The sequence below is a fragment of the Phyllostomus hastatus genome, unplaced genomic scaffold (genome assembly GCF_019186645.2).
Source record: "Phyllostomus hastatus isolate PE091 unplaced genomic scaffold, TTU_PhHast_1.1 phas_scaffold_60, whole genome shotgun sequence".
NCBI lineage: Eukaryota > Metazoa > Chordata > Mammalia > Chiroptera > Phyllostomidae > Phyllostomus > Phyllostomus hastatus.
Window position 1 is genome coordinate 9,719,379 of NW_025334038.1, and position 25,019 is coordinate 9,744,397.

The window sequence follows — 25,019 nt, forward strand, 5'->3', positions numbered from 1 at the left end:
AGGCCACTATGAGTCTTGCTTTTTGCTAAAACTCCCTCATCCTGAATTGAGGACATTTACTGCAAAGTAACTTCCTAAAATCCATGCTAAACCTTCCAAAGATGAGTGTTAACCAGTTCAACCACTTTTGCCTTTTCATTTGCAAATATCCCTCTTCTGTGATGTGATTAGCAGCATTGGCTCCTTTGTTTTCTGTAAAAGGTAACCTAAAGCCAACAAAGGCATAGTAAATGAGTAAATTATGTAGAAACCTAAGAAAGACCAGTCACAGCAGAGGCCAAGGTTTTTGCTCCCCTTGAGAGAAAAGCCATGCTGTCCCTTTTTTTGTTTCATTTCATCCATAATGACGTGGACACTGCAGACCAGTGTCTGCATCATAACATACCACATTAATAAATCTAATGATAAAAATTGCATGATTTAAAGAAGTTTGACACAATTTAACACCCTCACCTTGGCTGGTGTAACTTAGTGAATTGAGTGAGGGCCTGTGAGCAAAGGCACTGCCAGTTTGATTCCCAGTCCATGCACATGCCTGGATTGCAGGCCAGGTGCCCAGTAGCAGGTGCATGAGAGGCAACCATACATTGCTGTTTCACTCCTCCTCTTTTTCCCTCCCTTCCCCTCTCTCTAAAAATAAATTTTAAAAATATTTTTTAAAAATTTAATACTCTCCCTAGTGAAAACTCAAGAAGACAGAAATTGATGCAATTTTCTTAACATGATAAATCTCTCTCTCTCCCCTAACACCAATATCTCAATGGAGAAATATTTGAGGCATTTCTAGTAAGATCAGGAACAAGGCAAAGATACTCACTATTTCCACTACTTATTCAACAGTATGTTGTATTCAGTGAAATTACACAACATAAATCAAGTGTGATTTTAAGAATTCACAGAAAAGAAAAAGTCAAAACCATATTCACTGATGATGTGGTAGTATGCCTGAAAAATTATATGAATCAAGGATAAAATTAACTCAATCAATAAAAATTCAGATTTAGTAAAAATTAATATACAAAAATCACTTATCTTCATATACACTAATAATAACCTGTTAGAGGTTATACCATTATAGAAGACCTCATTTACCAAAGAAGATAAAATGTTTAGGAAATATCATAGAATGAAATGTATAAAACCAACTTTAAAACTCCCGAAAGTCACAAATATAGGCCTGAAAAAATGTCACTCACTATTCTCAACAGATGATTGAACACTATAAAGATGTCAGTGTTCTCTAAGTTACTATATAAAATTAACACAATTTAAATACCAACAAGATTTTTTTTGAGCTAAGTGAGTTAATACTAAAGTTCATATAAAAAGTCTTACAAGAATAGTCAGGAAAACACTGAGAAGAAAAGCTGCAAAGGGAAAAATAATTCCAAACATCCTATTAGGCTCCTGCAATAAAAACAGTGTGGTGCCTGATGCATGAATGAACAGGCCAGGGACAGATCACAAAGCCCAGAAACGGACCCAAGTTCATATGGAAATACACTATACAGTGAAGAAGGTCCCAAATCACTAGGTCAATGACCAAGTATTTTAATAAAACATGCTGAAATAACTGGTTGGTCTTTTGACCAAAAATAGCATGACATTCAAACCTCAAACCATACACAATCATAAACTCCAAATACATTAGTAGTCTAAATGTAAAAAAATGAGACCACACAAATACAAAGAAAAAAACACAGGTAAATTCCTTTACAACTTGGATTATGTAATGATTCAAATTCCAAATGCAATAAAAGATTAATAAATTTCACTAATTTTTTAAATAATATAATAGCATGGTATATTAGTTGTCTATGATTGCTGTATAAAATTATCACAATTCAGAGGCTTAAAACAAGACAAAGTCATCACCCTATAATTATAGGTCAGAATTCAGACTAGTCTAACATCTAAAATCAAGATGTCAGGAGGGGTGCATTACTTTCAGAGGCTACAGAGGAGAAGGGTTCCTGCCTATCTAGCTTCTTGAATGTTCCTACATTCCTCAGCTCATGGCCTTTCTGCCATCTTCAAAGTCAGCAGCATGGAAGCTCTCTGATCTTTTTTCTAGAGTTGTATTTTCCTCTCACCACAGCTAAGAGTAATTGTTAGCTTTTAGGACACTTGTGTTATTTTGGGTCCACGTGAATAACCCAGAATACTCACTCCATCTGAGGGTCCTTAATTTAATCATACCTATAAAGTACTTTTGTCATGTAAGGTAATATATTTACAGGTTTTGGGAATTAGGAAATGGACATATTTGGGGGAATTAATGACTATGCTGACCACAGATAGCAAAACAAACAAATAAACACAAAAAATTAAAAGACTACTGACAAGCTTGGAGAAAATATTTGTTATATGTCATAAGAAAGGGTTAATATTCCTAATATACAAAGAACTCTTAAAATCAGGAAAAAAGCCAAAATTTTACTTAAAAAATGGGCAAACGTCATGGACAATGTATAAAACAATATAAAAGCAGCCTTTGAACATCTGAAAAGATGTTCAAGCTTACTTGTAACTAGAGAAATACAAATTAAACACTGAGACAACATTTGTCATCTCTCAGACTGGAGAAAATGTACACATTTAATGAGTCATTACACTGATGAGACTGTCACTCAGACTCATATCGATACATTGCTGGTGGAAGTATAAATTGGTGTACCCTTCCTGGAGGAAAATCCAACATCCAACAAAACTCCAGGTGTATTTCCCATTTGACCAAACATTCTCACTTTGAAATTTACCCTGAAAGTATACTTCCAACAATACAAAAATACTAGGTACATGGTTACTCACTGCTGCATTGTTTGCAATTATAAATTGCTGTTTAAAATGTTTCTAGCTCATCCTTTTTCTCCATGTATTCCATTTCATCCTTGTTTTATGGTCTGTCGTATCTTTTGGGGGTATATTATAAACTGTTCAACTTTGTAATCTTTCATTAGGCAGTTTCTACACTATTTTCTACCTGGTAGCACTGACTAAATGGTTGATAATTTGGAAATTATTAGAGCTATGCAATCATTTTGTTATAAAAAATTTCAGTTTGGAATAAAGCTCTCTTATCTAATGCAATATGGCTTATTAAGTTTGAATTTATTCCAGATCATTGTCTACTGTTCTTTTCTCATGGTTCTTACTGTTTCTGTTCTATCACAGCACGTCTTCATTAAAGGAATTTGGTTTCTTCAATCACTAAACCTCTGTGGTTAGGGCTGAAGGCTGGATTCAGCTCAGCAACTCAGAGCAAGATTTCAAGGGACTTTTCCACACTTAGAAGTTAGCAGACCATTGTTCTATGATAGGATTATCATCATTAATGAAATTTATACATGGAATGCACTTAAGTAGTGCCTGGTTATTCTTCTAGTGCTTGGTAACAAAACAATGAATACACACCCATGCTCTATCAACCATTCCACTTTTTAAACTTAAGGATTAATGACCATTCATTAATATAGTTATTCATCCAACAATCATTCATTAAATCAGCTATTACATTAGATATTGTGCCAGGTTTTTAAAATCAAAAGTCTATGTAATCCTTAAGCTGAAAAAAATTTATGACCTCAAATTTTAACAAAGTTATTTTCTGAATATTTTGTTGGTATTCACATTCTGTCCTTAGACTGCCTCCTGAAATTACTGTGCATGTTTATATGCTACAGATGTTAGTATGATCTTGTATATATGTGTATACACATAAATATATTAATTTGTGTGCATACAGCTGATCCTTGAACAATGCCGCTTTGAACTTATATGTAGTTTCTTCAACAAATACCTATACTATTTTTACCTTTTTTATCTTTCAACATTCAATATTATAATAGTTTCAGGTATACAGCATAGTGGTTAGATGTTTATATAATTTGTGAAGTGATCCCCCAATAAGTCTAGCACCCACTTGGCCCCACACAGCTATTACAATATTATGGCCCTGTTCCCTATGCTGTACTTTCATCCCCATGACTGTTTTGTAACTATCGACCTGTACTTTTTAATCCCAGCCCCCAAGCACTCTCCCATCTGACAACCATCCGTTTGTTTTCTCTATCTATGAGTTGTTTCTGTGTTGTTTATTTTGTTCTTTAAATTCCATATACATATAAGTGAAATCATATGGTATTTGTCTTTCTCTGTCTTACTTCACTTAGTATAATACCCTCTCAGTCCATCCATGTTATTGCAAACGATAAGATTTCATTCTTTTTTATGGCCGAGTGATATTCCATTATGTATACATATCACGTCTCCTTTATGCTATTTCTGATCTGCAGGTCTTCTTTACACTGTACTGTTTTTGATGTGCAGTTGGGAGCCCATGAATGCAAAAGACCAATCTACACAATTTTATACAGGGAATTTGAGCATCCTCAGATTTTGGTATTCATGGGGGCTCTTAGAACCAATCACCCAAGGATACTGAGAAACAACTAAGTTTTGGGGGAGTCAAAAGTTATACACAGATTTTCAAATGTGAGCAGCATTGGCACTCCTAACTCAGGCATTATTCAGAGATCAACTGTGTATATACAAGATGGGGGAAAAGTAGGTCTGCAGTTGTTTGTATGGAAAATAATACAATAATTTTTTTCTATTTTTTTATTTTAATTATTGTTCAAGTACAGTTTTCTCCCTTTTATTCCCATTCCAGCCCACCTACCCAACCCTCCCCACTTCCCTCCCATTACCACCCTCCCCCTAGTTTTTGTCCATGTGTCCTTTAAATTTGTTCCTGTAAACCCTTCCCATTCTCCCCTGAAATTCCCTCTTCTCTCCCCTCTGGTCACTGTCAGTCTGTCCTCTATTTCAGTGTCTTTGGTTATATTTTCCTTCTTTGTTTGTTGTTTAGGTTCCTGTTAAAGGTGAGATCATATGGTATTTGTCTTTCACTGCCTGGCTTGTTTCGCTTAGCATAATGCTTTCCAGCTCCATCCAAGCTGTTGCAAAGGGTAGGAGCTCCTTCTTTCCTTCTGCTGCATAGAATTCCATTGTGTAAATGTACCATGGAAAATAATACAATAATTAATAAATAATAATACAAGAATAAATCTGTTTCATGTACTCATCACTGTAAACCTATGTTTGCCCAGTCCATATATATATACATTTGATCCTTGAATAATGTATATAGTTCATGCCAATATGTTACTTTTGACAGAATACCCTTTTATGTTTGGGTATCTATAAGGAAAACAATAATCTAAATGCAAAGAAGGGAGAAAAGTCCCCTCAAGTACACACATGCTTATTTTAACTTTGCCTGAGCCCATCAAAGTCAGGTCTCAGATCAGTACCCACACATACCTGAAATAGCTGCATGAAGGTGAAGGCAGGATATAGTTAAACTAAACTTGAACTTAGGAAATTCATTATGTATCATCTACTCTAACATGGGGATAGCCTCTTTGTTTTCCAACAACCTATGGAATGCAGTCCTACAAAAGTAATAAATGTAAACATTACTGCTGGGAAGTCTAACACAAAGTTAGTAATGTGGAGTCTTTATCACTAGATGCTGAAAGCCTTTTACAAGGATCTATTAATCCTTTTATAATTTTTACTCGATGATTTACATGTTTAAATTTTTTTAATGTTTTTAATAATGGAATTATAGGAAGAATATGGTTGCCGAAAGGAACCTAGTGACACTATACCTGCTTGCTTTATATGTAGAGAAATTGAGTTTATATAATATTTAGGATCAGGCAAGGGATTCATAGACACAGCTCAGGGCTGTTGGCGAGGTTTCCTCATCCACTTTACAGCACTCCAGCCACCAGACTGGTGGAGCTTTTAGTGCTCAGGGCTGAGCACAGCAGTTCTAAAGGATGCCTTAGAAGCATGTGGAGACAAAAAATGAAATTTATTATAGCCCGCAATCTTTCTTTATTTATTTGGGAGTTGGTGTGTAGAGTGTTGCAAAACAATACAAGAAAGATTTTTTTAAAACTCACTCTAGATCAGGAATTAGCACCTAACCACGAAATATTGCCTATTTTACCAAATAAAGTTTTATCACAACACAGACACTGCATCACTTGTGTTGAGTTCCAGGAACATAGCTGGGTCGTTGGGACAGTGACCGTCAGGATACAGCTAGTCAAGTCAAAAACATTCACTATGTGGCCCTTAACAGAAAAAGTTTGCTAACCCCCACTCTAGAAAATAATGCCCTCTTAGAAGCTACATATGAATAACTACTTTAAAAAACTACTAATGATTATAATTTTGAGTTATACTTTCAAACAACTATGGTACTTAAATAATGTTATAAATTTTAATGAGCCCTAAAATCTCTAATACACATTGTTGTACAGCTTATACATTCCTGTGGGGTATCAGAGACATTCTACTTTTAATAACAAGAATAAGAGTCATTTTAGCTAATTAACTTTTAAAAATTAAATCTAAATTAACTTTTTATAGCCAGCAATAACTACAGCTAAGATTATTTTCAGATAATTAAATACAGTGCTCCTAATGAATAGGTTTCTGCTACAACTTTCTTTACAAAGGCAATTGTAGTTACTTACGCAGTTTCAACATATCCTCTGAGCATTTAAGATTATTATATTTTCCCAAATTGTAAACATGGATTTTTAATCTATTTTTATGAATTACAACTATAACATTTGATAAATTTCTAGGATATCCTGTAATATCTTAAAGTTGCAAAGCTTTTTTGTAATTTGGGCAATTACAGTAAATTTAAAGCAATATTAAGAAGAACAGGCCTCAGAATTTCTTATAAAAGTAATAGAATTTTAAAACATATTCTGGAGATCTACTGGGGATAAAATAAAGGAAAAAACTAAAGCTAAAATTGGTACTGAGTGGATTAAAATAAGGTAGTACCTTAATAAGTTATTAATTGTTAGGAGAGAGATTCCAGGCCCCACAAAGAATCTGTTCTGCCTTTATACTGTTTTGGCCTGTATACAGATTTGGGACAGGGTAGGTTATACTATGGCAACAAACCACTCCTAGATACCTGTGGTTTCCCATAGAAGCTCATTTCTTCTGCACACCACGGGTTGTCAGGGGCCTCTGCTCACAGTAGTCATTCTGTGACCTGAGCTTCAGATAAACCATTATCATGAGCACTGTTGGTTACCGTGCCAGGACAAAGGAGCACACTGGAGGGCTGTACATCCACAACTAAATGCTTTAACTTAAATGTCACTTTTGCTAAACGTTATTGGTCAGAATAATTCACATGACCCCTTCCAGTCGTAAGGGAGCAGGAGTTGCAATCCTATCACGTGCCTACAAGGGACAGAACTGGATATACTTACTTGCAACTCACTAAATGTTTAGAATAAGGATTAAGGACCAAACCCTCATCCTAGACTAGTTAATTGTGCTTCATTTTCCTCAACTATAAAATAATTTTTTAAAAAGCTATACCTCATATAATTATAGAGATTAAATGAGTTAATACTTGTTAAGTGCTTAGAAGAGTACTGGCATATAGTCAAGAATTACCACTGTTTAATTTATAGCTTTGCATGTGCCACACTGCTTTTAAAGATAGTAACAGAGAGGAGGACAGTCTTAGGGAATGCTGACTTGGGCCCAGCAGGGATGTCAATGAGAAATATTCTTGAGTAAATACCTATGACCAAATGAAAGAGATCAAAATGACAGGTATTTCTTCTAAGTAATATTGACCCTGGAAACAGAAGACCAGCCATTAGTGGGATAATAATTTAGTTTAACAGAAGATGGAGGACCAGGGAAATAAAGACAAAAAATTGATAATAGTTCTTATGAAATATGAAGGTCAGAGGATGGATTTAGGGTGTGAACATACAGACACAGTGGAGGATGCTGGGTAGGGCGAGAACATATTGTATACATTTGGGTAATACAATATCCCTTCTAATATGTGGCTTACAAGGCTTCCATCAGGATCAATATTAGAGTTAGAGTAGAAGACTCCCGCTAGAAAGGGAAAAGGTAAAAATGAAAGAAGAGGAATAAAAATAAAGAAAAACTAGACCATGACCCAGAGTCCAGGATCCATAGAAACACAGCAAGTGGTGGTCTGATGGCATTGTTCATTCCCACAGAGCTTCTGTTGCCTCAGCACTGACACCCGTGCAAGTGCTCTGAATCCACGGCCATCTACTCATGACCATCCATGATCACACAGGACCACACAGACATCCATACTTAATCAATTCTGGATTGTTGGGCACCAGATGAAGAGATAAGCAGACATGAACTTACTGGTTAACAAGGGAGACAGAGAAATTGTGAACTCACCTATAACATAAGCCAGAATGAAATAAATTCTGTACTGTATAAACATGCCAAATTTTATAGGCATAGAGAAGATGGAGAGCTCCATTTTCAGTGGAGAATAAGGGAATGCTTTTTGGAGAAGATAGAAGAAATAAGCTTTATCAAAAAATGGGGAAAGGACCTGAATAGACACTTCTCCAAGGAGGACATGCAGAGGGTCCATAGACATATGAAATAATGCTCAACATCTCTAGCCATCAGAGAGGTGCAAATTAAAACCACAATGAGATATCACCTCATACCTGCCAGAATGGCTATCATTAATAAATCAACAAACAAGTGCTGATGACAACATGGAGAAAAGGGAACCTCAGTGTACTATTGTGGGAATACAGACTGTTGTAGCCACTGTGGAAAACAGTATGGAATTTCCTAAAAAAGTTGGGATTGTACACTGGTGCAGCCACTATTGAAAATAGTATGGAGGTTCCTCAAATAATTAAAAATAGAACTACCATACAACCTAGTATAGGAGACCATTCTGCGTGGTGTGGGCCCAGCTCCCACTTGGAGATGCACAGGACCCACGCCCATGGATAGGTTCTCCTGTGGAGAATCAGGCATGCATTGTACCTAGACTGCTATGAGACTTGCTTTTGCTAAAACTCCCTCACCCTGAACTGAGGCAGCAAGTGCTTACTGCAGATCTTTAAAGTAACTTCCTAAAATCCATGCTAAACCTTCCAAGGATGAGTATAACCAGTTCAACCACTTTTCCCTTTGCATTTGCAAATATCCTTCTTCTGTGATGTGATTAGTGGCATCCTCTCCTTTGTTTTCTGTAAAAGGTAACCACCTAAAGCGAACCTGTGCATAGTAAATGAGGGCCATCATGTAATGTGCCCAGAAAAGCAATAAAAAAAGCCTGTGAAGGCAAGGGCCGAGGCTTTTCTCCTCTTGAGAGAGAAGCCGTGCTGTCCCTTTTCTTCCACAGGACTCCATAGTCTGTGTGAATTTGTCTTGTATCTCATCCATAATACCATGGACCCCATGAGCCAGGGTCCGCAGCACCTAGTAATTCTACTTGTGGGTTTTTATTCAAAGAAAACAAAATCACTAATTCAAAAAGATATATGTACCCCTATGTTTACTGCAGCATTATTTACAATAGCAGATATGAGACCTACTTAGGTGTCTACCAAAGGAGTGGATAAAGATGTGGAATACATATAACAAAGTATTACTCAGCAATAAAAAACAAATAATATCTTGCCATTTGTGACAACATAGATGGAACTAGAGGATACTTTGCTAATAATAAGTCAAACAGAGAAAGTCAAATACTTCACTTATATGTGGAATCTAAAACAACGAAACAAAGGAATAAACAAACTAAAGAGAATAGACCCATAGATACACAGAACAAGCCGGAAAGGATGGTGTCCAAAGAGGAAAGGATGAAGGGAAGGAAGAAAAAGTCATTTGCTAAATTTTAAATAAAGATAAAAGAATCAAAAAAAAACAAAAATGAGTCTAGAGCTAGTCTATAAGTATTCTGGGTCAGATGCAAGTAACTTCTATATCTGAGCTTATAAAAAAGTGAGTAAACATGGATTTACTCATTGAAACCTAAAATGTCTAATTGAAGGGGTCACTATTTGAAGCCTGTGTGTGTTTAAGCCAAATAAAAGAAAATCCCATCAACAAAGTAAGGATTATGTTTATGGAACTTATTATCCAACAAGAAGTGGGAGAAGTTAGAAATACCAACAGATATTAAATGGTTTATAAAAATTTATGAGAGGCCTATCACAGTTAATAAGAAAAATGCTATGTTTGGGTCATGTTATGAATGTTTGAAGTCAGAACATCAAAGAGGCCCTTCCTTGCCAACTCTTCGAAGACAGAGACAGCCCAGGACCATGATGCTCCACAATTCTTAGATCCATGTGCAACAGTCTCCAGATGCAGCATGTTGATGCCACGAAAAACTGCTGGACTGCTGGGTTTGTGAATAGAAGGTAAATGTTCAAGGAACCAATCTTTGACTCTATATTAATCCAGACAATGATATCTACATTTTCTTGTTCCCCAGACAATAGTATCTAAATTTTCTTTTCCCCAAACAGAAGCTTAAGGGATACTTCCATGTTCTCACTTTACGTGAAAAGTCAACTCTTGGAAATCCCATAAGAAAGTTTTTTATAAGGATTAATCCATACTTTTTGTCTTGAGTTTGCTCAGATGAGAAGCAGGAAACCTTCCAGACATGCTGATGCTGACCTTTTCGTGGTTTTCCCATAAACATATGCAAACGGCCATGCAATTCAAAAGTCTCTTCTTACTGTATGACTAGAATGGTCTATACTATCCCTATATTTATAGCACTCATATTTCTAACCCACTACAGAATATGGATAGAACTGGATATTCCTCAGGAAAGAAAAGATCTCATAGGCTCAGAAATATCAGAAGCCCACTATCATATATACCTCTCTGGTTTCCAAAGTGATCTTCTCAAGCCACCCTAACTGACCCCTGCAGAACATTCCCTGCTGACAAATGGATCAGCTTTTGCCTTTCACGGGATTTTGACTCACGCCTTCTCTGTGACAGCATCTGGACATCCATCTGACAGCATTCCCAGATTATTAATTTACCACAATGTCTAGCAGCATTTGACAGGAAAAAATAATATACAATGTATTTATTGCAAGACCTTCACCAATGTGACAAAGATAAATGCAAACTTCACATAATCATTTTTCAGCTGTTATCCAAAGTTCAAAGTGAAGTTGACAGTGATTTTCAAATGTAACTTTAAAATTATGAAGAAGAAGATAATGATTCTACTTTAGTAAAATTGCCTGGAAATGGAGCTTCTGTAACAACGGTTTAGCATCAACCCAGAAAAACAAAACTTGCAAGCTAATGTAGTAAATGTTCCCAAAATAAACCTCTCAGAGATATAGGTTGGAGGAGGGATCACAAAAAAGGGATAGTGGATTGTATTTCCAAAAGAAAAGATCTGAAACTCTTAGCATAAAATATGTTTAAAAACTAGTATCTTAGCCCTGGCTGGCATAGCTCAGTGGATTGAGCATGGGCTGCAAACCAAAGCATCGCAGGTTCGATTCCCAGTCAGGGCACATGCCTGGGTTGCAGGCCACGGCCCCCAGCAACTGCACATTGATGTTTCTCTCTCTCTCTCTCTCTCTCTCTCTCTCTCTCTCTCTCTCTCCCTCTCTCTTTCTCCCTCCCTTCCCTCTCTAAAAATAAATAAATAAAATCTAAAAAATTATTATCTTCTGTAAAATGTACATACGATTGTAATACAGCTGAAATTGGAAAAATCTACATGTGAATCACAACAAGCATCTACAATACCTGATTTTAATCTTTATCTTCAGCAGAACATCCAATAGTGCCATTCACTTTAGCTGTTCTCTAGGTAAATATTTTCTCACAAACTCTGTTTCTTCTTTCTAACATTAATCTTTTCTAATATTCCTTAACCTTGATATTATAAGTGTTAAATTAGTTATTGTTCATTTCAGTGATAATCTGAAGCTCACTCCCTTCTTCCTTCTGAAGGCCTGAGTAATTGTCCAATAATAGATAAGGAATGACCTAATTTATTCATAATTATTAATTCTACTCTGACCTCTTAACCATAAATAAAGCCTTGGCATTGGGCAAAAGAAGATGCAAAACAGGACAAGGCATTTAAAAAAATCAGGGAATAAAGAAGCAGTGCAAAAAAAAGGAAGAGATATTCTAAATTTAAAACACTCCTTGGCCTTTTTTGAAATAATGATTTATATTCTTTGAATTCACAAGAGAGTAACTAGATATGCATGATGTAATGCTGGAATTGTAGGTATTTTGCCTAAAGGTTATAAACAATTAGTACCACTAGGGGGAATATCATCAAGTTAGAATAACAACCTTCTCTCAAAGGATGACTGAAACTAGACTTGTAATGTGGTCATAGTAAAATATATTATATTTATATTAGAGCCCCACATGTTAAAAGGAAAACTGATGAACTAGAATAAGTCCAACAGGTGGCCACTATTAAGCAGAGTCTGAAGAATAGTTGTATTAGGAACAATGGAAGAACCTGCATTGCTTCTGTTAGAAAAGTGAAGACTAAGAACAAGACTGTAAAAGTGTCTTCACTTATTTAAAAGGGATAGTGCAGATAAGAGGGAATGGGCATTAAAAGTAGAGCAGCATCAGGGCCAGAGGGTGGAAGCCAGATGATGAGGCGTCCTACATGAGGGGTGTCTGGACTCTTCCCGTCTTCTGTGACAATCCATTCAACATGACATCTGAAAGAGGGTCACACAGATTTTGCTTTGACACTTGCAGTGGTACAGAGCTCACTATCTCAAACATCCTTTTCCATGTGAGAGGGTAATATGTATTTCTTTCTGGTGCTGAGTTTCCATCTCTCAGGTTCTAATTTAAACAATTGGTTTACCAGTTCTTCTCTCTTGAATATCTCAGGATGCTACCAATGCATCTCCACACACTCCATTTTAAAACCAGATATCAGGTCTATTCCTAATTTTTCTGTTTGTCAAACTAAATGTCTCCAATTCCTCTCATCATTACTAACTTAGTATTCTTTACCTCATTCTATTTTAGTCACTGGCCTTCTGGAAACTCCCTAGTTTATAATGCCTTTAACTGACAGATGAAATAAATACTCATACAGTGTTATCAGCAAGAGTACCACATAGAACTATTTAGGAAATATCAGTCAATATGTTAGCTGAACAGCTATTATGTTCAATCCCATGCTTACCAACATTCTATATAGAACATAAATGGTAGGCCAGGTGCTGACAGCATTTATAGAGTTAAAATTAAAGTACATGAAATAATTTTGGAGTTTTCACAAGATATAAATCACTATGTGTGCATGTGTAGTACAGTCTCCAGTTCAGAGGGAAGGGGAGTAAGAAATGAAGACATGAATGGAGCCCAGGTGGGCTGAAGAATCAAGCTAAGAAGTTGTCCATCAGGAAGACCTAGGCTTTACATGTCTGGAATGGAGACCTAGACAATGAGGGATGCATTTGTAGGAATAATGAGTAATTTTTAAAAAAGATCAAGGTTGGTAAGCACATGTGTGGCTAGGAACAGAAATATTTACATTTGCACTCTAACATTTCTGATAGACTTCCTTTATTCTATTCTAAACATGCTTGCCTTTGCTAAAAACTGTCTAGGACTCAGATTTCCACAGGTATCTAATTTGAAAACTGATCCTTTGTAAGATACTACAGGAAGCTAAGAGAGTAATTCCAGGACTCTCCTCAGGTGGCAAGTACAGATGTCACAGGTGACTTCCTGGGCACTCAATTTCCTTTATTTCAAGCCTGAGAATTCTAGGCAGACCAGTGGGAGAGGTGTCATTGGATAGATGCAATCTTTGGTATATTTTAAATTATATCATCTTCCTAACAAATGGTCCTGAAGGCCAAAATCCTAAATTGTGTGTCTGATCTGAGGAAGCTCTCTTTTAGAGAGCTTCTGTAACTGACTCTATTCATATCTTTATTTCCAGAGCAGAGATACAGGAAAATCAATTAGATAAGAAAAATGAATAAATCCAGGTAAATACACATTCTGACTTTTAATTAGCGATTGAGTCCATGAATCTCCAGGGAATACTAAAGAAACATCATAAGACAATGCAATTTCCCTTAATAGGGACCATAACCCCAGAGCTGCTTTTTTAAAATATTGTGCAATTGACTTTCTTTTTGCACTGTGCTGTGCTTATAGCTCCTATGGAAACTTAAACATTATTCAATAGAACAATTTCCTGGAAAACCTTTTGAAAGTGGTCACAGACTCAGGCCCTTCTCTGGTGCCCGGGTCTGCCAACATGCTGTTTTATTACCTCTGGATGGCTCAGTGCCAAGACACAGCCCAAGAGCTACAACTTAAAGGAAATTAGTTTCCCTTCTTTCAGGAAGGGAAGCTGTCACTTCCAAATCTCAGTAATTCTGTGTATCACTCACTTCTCTTCTGGCTTTATCACCCAACCTTTCAACTGTCCCACAAAGATGGTCAGTAAGAACTAGAGACTGATAACTGCAAAGAAAGGACTGCTGAAATCACTCACTCCGACCCAATCTCATTACGAATGGGAAACGAAGGTCCAGAAGGGCCTAAATGACTTTCCCAGGACTACAGAGTAAGTGGCAGAATCAGGACCTGAACTGCACATTGCAAAGAATAAACTAGAAATCTTTACTTTTAAAACATAGTAATAGTACAACACAGCCAGCAAACAATCAGAACAGAGACTCTGTACTGGTATGCCAACACATACCAGCCCCACCTGGAGCAGAATGTGTATCAGCAGTATTTTAGGAGATAGAAAATACCCACTTTTGTAATTAGGTTGTCTAAAGCACTTAGATAATAAAATGATGATTTACTTTTGGTTGTTGGTTGTTCTCTTTTCATACCTTTTTACTTTATTTGTCTTCCATGCCCCTAATCCTTTGAAAACTTGCTCTCTGTTGGCAGCTTATGTCATTATTATTTACTTTGAGCTCCCTCTAACTTCAAGTTTGTGTGTGTCTTGCCAAAATTCTCAAGACCTTCTCTGTAAGTAGGGAAGACCTTCTCTGTAAGTAAGACCTGCTCACCTTTCAGATTAAGCCATGATTCTGTTTTTAAAAGTAACATGATCTATGTGTCTGTAATTTTTCTTTAACTCACTGTATCCAAGGTTGGGGGCAAAAACCCCTGAAAACATGTACTATTTCAGGCACTGATTTTTATCATGGATTATTTACTTATTTATTTTCACTTTTCACAGGTTCTTCTTAATTCCTTCCTTTCAAAATTATAAGATATTCCTTTTTTAAAAAGGTTTTTTTTTTTTTTAATCTTTAGAGAGGGGAAGGGAAAGAGAGGGAGAGAAACATCCATGTGAGAGAAAAACACCAGTCGGTTGTCTTTCGCATGCTCCTCGATTGAGGACCAAGCCCGCAACCCAGGCCTGTGCCCTTACCAGGAATTGATTCGGCAACCTTTTGCTTTGCGGGATGATGCCCAACCAACGGAACCACACCAGCCAGGGCTTATGAGGTACCCTTTTATTACTTCTGTTGATAAGGTTGTTTGCAGCTCAAGATAAAATTGGTAGATAAATACAGTAAAATTCTAGGCAGAGATGTACACTTGATTATTATTGTTGCTGATAAGATCCTACCCTGTTAAGTGCACTGACCCATCAGGCAAACATGACACACCCCAAATTTTCTTTATGATTGAATTTTGAAAGCAACATAAACAAGCCTAGTGAAGCAAGCTTTCTTTCTGGCTTTACATATCACTAAACACATTCACATTTTCATTGAATGTCCCATCTTTAAGAGTCATTATCTTGTAATTGTGAATCTCATTAAGCATTTACATGCCACTAAGACAAGTCTGTTAGGTACAAAGATGACTAAAGCATGTTCCCAATTCTATGTTTTCAAGATAAGCGAAGTTTTATCTTGAAGTTTTATGTCTTATGCTAAGCACTATGAGAACAATGAGGAATGAGAAGAGCCGATCCTACAGGTCAAAGATCTATAGGGGTACAGGACCAACCCTCATGAGATGATTAGAAAATAATGCAGGCTGGGACTGAGGGTAAGTATAGAACCACTGTTAGGTATATGTTGGGAGTATTTTGCTGAAGGGTTGTCCTCATAAACTGGGGAAGGAAGAAGAGGCAAGAACCAGAGCATCCCCAGGGTCTAAGTGAGTAGATCTCCTAGTAAAACCTGGGTAACATAGCAGTGCAGAGTGACTGCCTAGTAAAAGCTGGTTAACACAGCAGTGCAGAGTTAAAAGCTACAGTGGCTTTTACTTTCTCTCCAATGCAGACTTTTACATCTGGTGAAAAATCTGCAATTATCTCCATAGGGAGTACACATGTAATTCTGAATCAGTGAGTGTTCAGTAGGGCGCACACCCTGAACAGTAAGTAAGCCAGATTCCAGTAAAGCAAATTCATGAGGGTTTCTGGGCCATGAAATCAGCCACAGGCTGCCAACCTTGACCAACTCGGCAACGGACGTTCACATTCTGAGAAGTTTTCTCTGCCCTGAAATGTCTAACATGTGCTTTCTACAAACTGCTTTGCAGTTTCACCAACCTATTCCTGATTCTTTGATCCTTTGATCCTTAGTTCTTTGTGGGATTAGTTTTGAGGCCTAATTTTTAGTACAAAAGTATATACACTGTGCCATAATTAAAGCCTCTGAAGGGAAATTTTCCATTTTGTAGTTCTTCTTTTCAGAGACCCAAACACCTCTCCCCAGAGTTGAGGTGGGGAGTGAAAGAGAGGACTAGAACTCCCTCCCAGGACTCTGAATATGGAAAGCTGAAAATAAATAGACAGATAGATAAATAAATAAATAAATAGGAAGGGGTGAGCAAAAACAAACAAAAACAAAAACAAAAACACTCACTCCTTTTAACTCCAGAGTTACTCATGTAGAGATATGTAGAATTAAATCCTAACAATCATCCCTTAAAAGAAAATCATAACTATTCTAACACTCTAACAAGTTAGTGAATTTTTTCCCATTAAAATTAAAATTAAGTAGAAGGCCATGGTAAATAACTCATTTCATTCCTCCTTCAAGAAAAAAAAAAGGCACTTGGTCATTCCTACTGCGGGTGCACTTCAGCTTGAACACAGACGTCTCTGTTGAGCAGGTCGTTTACATGGTTGCCTGCTGGAGTTTTCCTTCTTTCAACTTAGTGGGGAATATTTGTGATCTTTATTACCCCAAATAAATCTGCAAAAACACCTTTTGCTTGAGGGTCTTTTAATTTCAGATAAATAAATCACATTAGGTTTCTGGCCGTCATATATAAGATAAGCATGGATCTAAAAATAACAAACATATTTCAAGTCAAATGTTTTCAGATTAAATAGAGGTAAGTTTTTCTGTGTGACCCCCAAATCCTATTGATGTTGAAATATTTTTGGTACTTTGAGAGTGTTCCTTGAAAAACACAAACCTGTTTAAACTACAGGTAGAATGACTTTCAAATCATCTGTGGACCTACTTGTACAACATTATTCAACTCAAGCTTCCCTTGGCTGCAGTACATCCATCTTTAAAGTGGGGATATTTCTCCAGTTACTGCAGAGGGCAATTTTATATCTTTGTAGCTTAACCTAATGCCTCTATCTATACTATGGTTTATATGTAAACTGTAAAGAGCTCTAGACCTGAATTTCCCATCATCTTATTTATGTATACTAAAGCTGTAAAGGCAGTTCAAATTCAATCTATTCAAAAACCAATTTTTCAACTGCCCTCAGTCCACAAGAGCTGCTCCTACTCTGATTAAAACATTAACTTCTTGGGGAAACCTTTGGACTTTTGAAGGCAGTTTCCAGAAACTCTGTTTAACAGATAAATGCATGTTCATTATTTTTGCAAACAAGATCCAGAATGAAGAAAATGAAATACAACTCACATGATTTAAAATAGTCTATTTTATACACACACTTACTAGGTTAGGATCTAAGTATATGTTCTCTGCTGGGTTAGCATGGACACATTGGATAAGGAACAGCAACTCATGTATATAAAGTTACTGCAGAGTTTCTGTCTAGCATTTTTGGTGTCTTCTTGCCCTGAAACTGCTGGTTTCAAACACCAGGCAACACCTAAGTAGATAAACAAGCCTATCAGACAGGTCATATAAATTAACTATAATGTTGATCACTCCTAAAGTATAAGGTACAATATGAACTTGGGTGATCTTCTGGTTCAGTCAGTTCAGATATCTTTCTGGACTTAGTCCTACAAGCCTCTCTATTGCTGAGCCAGTCACCTTAAAGACAGCGATGTTATTTCATCAGGGGTCTACCAAAGATATGAGAAGAAGCCTCAGTGCTGCTTTGCTCCTATAAAGCAGCACCATCTGTCTATAATAAGTATCCTTTGGGAAACAGCTCAGCCCATAGCCCTCCCCACCACTGCCCAGGGATGACATAACCATTGAAGCATGTGCAATACCCAATTTCCAGAGCCCTGATTTATGCCGCCTTGTGCTGGGCAGAGGGCATGACTTAGAGGCAAGACTCTTATCTTGGCAGGGGTCTAGGACTGGCTGCAGCTCGGAAACAACCCCTGGTGGGTAATTGAGAAGTGACATTGATGGGTTTCCAGGGTTGCCCTTGTGCTTATACTTGCCCACGAATATAGCTATGATTTAGAAATCCAGCCCAGGGGTGAGAGGAAGGGAAGATAATGTAAAGCTTGCTCACCCTGGCCTTCTTTGACCTCAGTATAGTGAGACAGGGATGCAGAGCTGGGAAACCATGTGCTGTTAGTGAGTTGGCATAGCATGAGGTTTTGCTTTCAGAGCTTTTATTGCTATTGCAAAGCACTGAGCTCTCTCTTTGTTGGCTATACATTCTGTCCCCCAGAGATAGACTCTTTTCTCTTGAAGGGATTTAAAAAACAAATCACAATTCTTATTTTATGTGGTATCCACCATTAAGAATTCATGCAGAGCAATTTTACTTGTTGCCAATTAAGATCTCCCAGTGGAAGTCCATGATTATAGCAAAGGCAACCTGTTTAATACTTGGCATCTCCATAGTTTACATAAATTAACCCCATGAGAACAGAGAAAAGCTAATTGTGAAGATGCCTAGATCATACAATTCTGAGACCCAGGATGCATAAAAGGTAGCTCTCCAAGAGGCTCTGGGCTTGACTTTTTCTTGGGGCATATGTACTTTTCCTTCTTATCTCTTCTTTACAACTGCAGGACAATTTCTAGATAACACATTAGCAAAGAATTTTATTTTCTGAGAAAGAGAATAGCATGTAACCTCTCAGTAAGCAATTTTAATATCACTCACATTTTATGGAAATTAAGATTGGAGCTAAAATAAACTGTAGGCAGTGGTGCTGATTATTTATAACCCCAAAAGATAAAAACATATCAAAATTACAGAGTACATGAATCAGTATTTGGAATGTAGATCATTTTATTTCAGTGTTCACTCAGATAAGCAACATTTTGAATTGTGATGAAAATCAAAATGAAGTTTTTGCCCATTTCCCCCTCTCTTTCCTTAGAATAAGAATCACATATAAGCCACAAAGCAAAAGTAAAAGTCTATTTTTAAGAATTCTGGATACATTAAAATCATTATTTTATTGTTAAAAGGGATAGGCCTTAGGGAATCTTATTCTGACCAGGTATCTATATATGCTTGTCAATCAAGTGTTTTCTTCCCCCTGGCTGTATAGAAACCATCATTTCTCTTCCTGCGGAAGCAGGAAGTAAGTACTTCACTAGGGCCAACGTAGCTTGTAATCAACAGTTCTTTAGATTCTTGGAATTTCATATTGAGGCTTGGACTATCCCTCAAGGAAATGGCAAAGAACCTGGGATTGGCTTCTCCACATACATACTACCTTCTTGTTTGCACAACCCAGGCTCCTCACAGTGCTAACTGTTCTTTCACTATGTCCCTCAGCCCCCAGTACCAGTGAAGTGGAGCACACAAGCCACATTTATATTTGGCTATTAGACTGGATAGATGACCATTTCCCAAATATGTTTCCTGGAACCTTAGAGTAGACACTTTAAGAGAGATATGAGTCAATTTTTTTAAGAAGCCAAAATTACATTTTATATCTTGTATTTAATGTGTACAGTGCATGTTAGTAATGTAATTGGCTCTGAAAAGTTCTACAATTAAAACATTTTTAAAACTTGGTTTTACCTAGTATATTTCAAATTTAACCTTTATTTTTCTTAAAACGCCTATAAAAGTGGCCCAGGGTATTAGTATTTCTTGGCATGTGCTTAGAAAAATGCTTGTGTCAATGATTTAGATCAGGGGTCCCCAACCTCCCTCCTCCCTGTTCATGGATGTCACTCCTATTACTGCCTGAGCTCTGCCTCCTGTCTCCACTCTCCACTACCCCAACCTGTGGAAAAACTGTCTTCCATGAAACCAGTCCCTGGTGCCAAAAAGTTTGGGGACTGCTGATTTAGACCACTGGTTCTCAATGGGGAGAAAGGATGATTCTGACCCGTTGGGAACATGTGGAAAATGTCTGGGGACACTTTTTTTTTCAGTTGTCATAATGTTACTAGCATGTAGTGGGTTGAAGCTAGGGATTATGCTAAACATCCTACAATAGACAGCATACCCCCACTCTCATGCCCCCATGATAAGGAATGACTGGCCCCAAATGTCAATAGTACCTCGACTGTGAAACCCCAGCTCAGATAGAGCTTGTTCAGATAGACCTTTGGTGATTTGGTGTCTGGGGGCGGGCAGTTAGCTCTCTTCATTTACCAAATCTTGTCATTTAAATTTGGCCCTGCAGACCAACTTTGTTCATTTATAGGCTATTGCTAGTGCTGTCTCCAATTAGAGCTAGGAACATCTGAAATGAACACTTTGACATTATCTGGTTTCATTGCTAGCAAACTGTTAGGTATTTCTGTTATATTAGTCATTTCTACTCATCTTCTTGGATACTTCTATGACATGTGTACCATACTGATTAATAATAATATAGTATTTAAGTATTATAGAAAAATGATATTATACATGTCTGACATGTTATATAAATGTAATACTACTTTAGACATCATGTTTCATATAACTATTGTGCTCCATAAACTTAAATACTAACTACGTTGATACCTTCTTTTTATAGATAAGGAAACTCAGTCTCAGATGTTCCTTTAACAGTAAGTTAAGGCCAGAGCAAGAGTTCAAGTCTTCAAAACCTCTAATTCAGTCCTCATTGCATTTCTATAGTATTATGCTGTTTCCATTGTTATACATAATTTTACATATGTGACATGAAAGAGTCATTAACACAATAAATATTCATGAATTCGATTTGTGTTTTCCAAATGTTTGTTTTTGTTCTAAACTCTTAATTTGAGGCTATCAAGTGTAGGAGAAAGACATTCTCAGCAATTGTTTTATTATGATCTTTGTCAATCACAGACATATTTAGTCAAATCAGAAATAGTAATAGATGATATAAAAATCATTAAGTGCAAATGAGCCTTTTTCTTCTAATCTTCACTTCCCACATTAAAACAAATAAACATGCAGAAGTGCATTCTCACATTTCAACATCAGCTGGTAAACAAGGTGCCGTTGGTGTGCTCCTTTCCTCATCAAAGCAGGGAGATGCAGAGCCGATTAAACACAGCCAGGCATGTACTCAAATCTTAGACCAAGTCTTAGATTCTGACTCCACCCCCCATTCAGATTAATTCACACACATTTTCTGTTGGTATCAAAAAAGACAGTTGAGGTAAATGACTGGTTATTGCTAGATGGCTATCTTTGGACTTCACAAATTCCTTAGCAATTAGAACACCCAGAGATAGATAATAGGTCTATTTCAGTAGAATACTAAAGGATCCCCCATAACCAGTTATCTTGAGAGTATGATTATAACAATACATTTCTGTCTCAGTAACTAGTTACACTATAAGAAATGACTAAAAACTATTAAAGACCAGTAGCTCCCTCTACAAAAATAAGGGAAGACTTTTAATCCTTGTACCCAATCTTCAGTGTCAATAACAACATATATGTCTACCATGATTTTGATCAATCCTAAAATATTGTGGCTCTAAATTATTGTTGACCACCATTACTGTTGGAAGAACTAAGTATTCAGAACTTGTCCTTTCTTTTAGGTATAAGTGGAAGTCATCAGTTACTATTAGGAGCAATCACAAGTAGCCCCATCCATGAAGATTGCACCAGATACAAGTCAAAGGCATAATAAAGTCAGAGAAAAGCTTTTATATTGAGTTATGGGAATGGCTGTTTAACTTCAGACAATCCAGTTGTGCTTGGGTACATCACATGCTATTCCCATGATCCTCTGCACATCACAGATTCTATTCTAACTCAAGAAAGCATTTTAAAAATTTAATCACAACCAGAAAGAATTTTCCACACTGCTCACTGTCACTTAACATACTCTTCACCAAAAACAATTCAGCTACAGTTGCAGTTATGACACTGTAATAATCACCATAAAACCTATTACTTTCAGTCAGTCAAGATCTGTTTGCAAAATATAATCAAGTATAATTTCATGATTCAATAAATAGTATATAAATCTGCTATTACTGGTTTCATTTTCTTTTCAATACTACCCATTTCCATTTTCTCACTGGTAGTTATTCTGACTATTCAAGTGTTATTATTGCCCTTTATTGTTATTCAAATGTAGTTTTATTAGATCCACAGACACTATATATAAGGTTATGCTTCTTTACCAGCAATAATTTCATTTCTGAAGGATAATGGAAGCGATTGCACACAAAATTCTGAGCTCTTTCTTTATGTTAGTTTAATTCTGTGCCTGAAATATGATTTTAACTTAATCATAGTGGAGAAGACCAAATGGTTTTTATAAGTGACCCTGAGAAAGCAGGAAAATATTTCCATGCAGGTATTTGGTTCAGAGACCCATGAAGCTATTACTCCTTTCCAATGATGTGGATAAGACACACTTACTGACCAAATTAAACTCTAAGTTTCTTTTGTCAGGTGGTATTCATCATTTTTGTGTATTTTTCTCTTGGAAGATAAAAAAATATTCAAGTACTTGAAAGACAATGTTACAATTCAGTTAAATAACCTTTTCAATACACTTTGTAGATCAATGGAAGACATAATTTAAAAGGCACATAACTATAAATACATTATTATTATTGGTTTTATTAATACAATACACTATTCACAAAAGAAAATTATATCAGTACCAGGTTATAGCTCTCAAAAACAAATCTAACAAATATTGCATCAATTTATATAAAATTAACTGGTGTGCCTGCCAGTGGCAAGCAGACAAAAATTACATATTTCTGTTGTATCCTACCAGCAATTGTTTTTGTATAGAGAAATAGAATACTTTCTATTACTATAACCACAGATTTGTTCTCCAGTAGGAAAATTACCCATATTTTGTCATTAGAATGCACGTGTTATTGCCCAAATTTTTGAGGGAAAGATAAGGATGTGCATTATACATGGATATAATGATTACATGTCATGGATATAACAATCCTGTGTATAATGCACACAAAAATGTGGGTGCACATTATACACAGCAAAATATGGTAATATAAGAGAAGGACAAATGAAAATATCAGGCACTTTACCCAAGAACTAGAATTTCTCAGGAAGATGAATTGCAAAGTTCTTAGGATTTGTTACAGGATGCATAAGGAGGGGCGAAGCAGCATAGCCTGGTACCAATGGTGATGGGTTTGGATGAGGTTGGGGAAAAAAATCACAGGGTTAACAAATGTTTACTTGCCATCTCTGTGGACATAGAATGTGCTCTGCTCCCTGCCTTGAGGAGATAAGCAATAAAGTACATTAGGGGGATATTGACCTTTGGGAGACAAAGCTAATTACGTGAAACAATTGCAGTGCAAAGTGAGGCATCATATAAATGAGCACTAGTATATTTACTCCTGACAACAAGAGCTATTGGAACTTAAAAAAAGAAATTCAAATCCCATAGCAGCACCTATGAAGAACAAGACCCTAAAGAGCTAGATAATAACATCACAACCATCTTTGGTTAGTATCACTTTCCAAGAGGCCCCAGTGAATAAATAACTTGAAAGTATGACTTCCATGATATTAATTTTTTTCCAACTTACCTGCACAAATATTCTCACATATCTTTCTTTACTCAAAATCGGACCCACCATATAGGAAAAAAAAACATTAGAGACCTATTCAACAACATTCTTAAAATGTTCCTCTTTAATATGGAGAAGCAGAAAATTTAAGCAGAAATGTCCTACCTTTTTAATTACAGAAAAACGTAAATAATCTTCAAGCAGGCAAGGATCAGAGAATTCAGGTTCCAGTTTCTACCATATAAAGTTGCCATGTGGCCTTGGGCAAATTAACTCATTGACCTTGACCAATGTGTGTCACAATTTCTACCATCCATCCAGCTCTGAGCAGGTCCTCAACTCAAAGACAACTTTTGGCATTGCTGCTTTAGTTTACCTAAAGAAATAAAATTCTCTAGGTAACCTCTAGTGATTTTTGTCTCCAGTGATGCTTTTGGCATCAAATGGAACAAGAAACTGTTTTCTAATTCCCTACCTCCATGTTCAAGATCAATGCTCTAGTGGTATAAGTGAGGACATGGATTTAACTCACCTCCAGAGACTTCTGTGTTTCTCCTCAAGTTGAGTTAACAGATGTTCAATATATTTATTGGAGTCCATGTATTCCTGCACACACAGACATACAAAGACAAATAAATCCTCATTACAACAGGTGCCAGAATTCTAAGACAAGCTTTATCTCTACAAGGAAGATTTTTGACAAGATAATCCCTTGGATTCTGGAAGTCAAAGTTTCAATGACTGACATGCATAGTTATTTGGGGTTAAACAGTATTTTCTTTACAGCCTGTGATCATTCTATAACCAAAGCACCGAAGAGAACTGAAGTTCTACAGAGTCAGCATAAAAATTCTCTTCACAAGAAAAAGGTAAATTTCATAGTCATCTGCACTGGGGTCTGTGTTCTGCTGTGTAAATATGTGAGCCAATGTTGCTGCTGACTTTAGGAGAATAATAAAATAGACAGTACAGGTCTTGATTACATTGGTCTTACAAGAGTCACTTCCTAGAAAAAGCACTATTTTTGAACTTCT

At 36.5% G+C, this 25,019-nt stretch overlaps 1 protein-coding gene across 2 annotated transcripts in view; it reads right to left on the minus strand.

Moving 5' to 3' along the window:
* NCKAP5 (NCK associated protein 5) overlaps positions 1–25,019 on the minus strand; it is an 881,281-nt gene that overhangs the window by 599,223 nt on the left and 257,039 nt on the right. For both annotated transcript variants that reach the window (XM_045826267.1, XM_045826268.1), the window contains one exon: positions 24,518–24,591. In XM_045826267.1, coding sequence (XP_045682223.1) covers positions 24,518–24,591 — 74 coding nt within the window. The remainder of the gene's footprint in view (positions 1–24,517; positions 24,592–25,019) is intronic.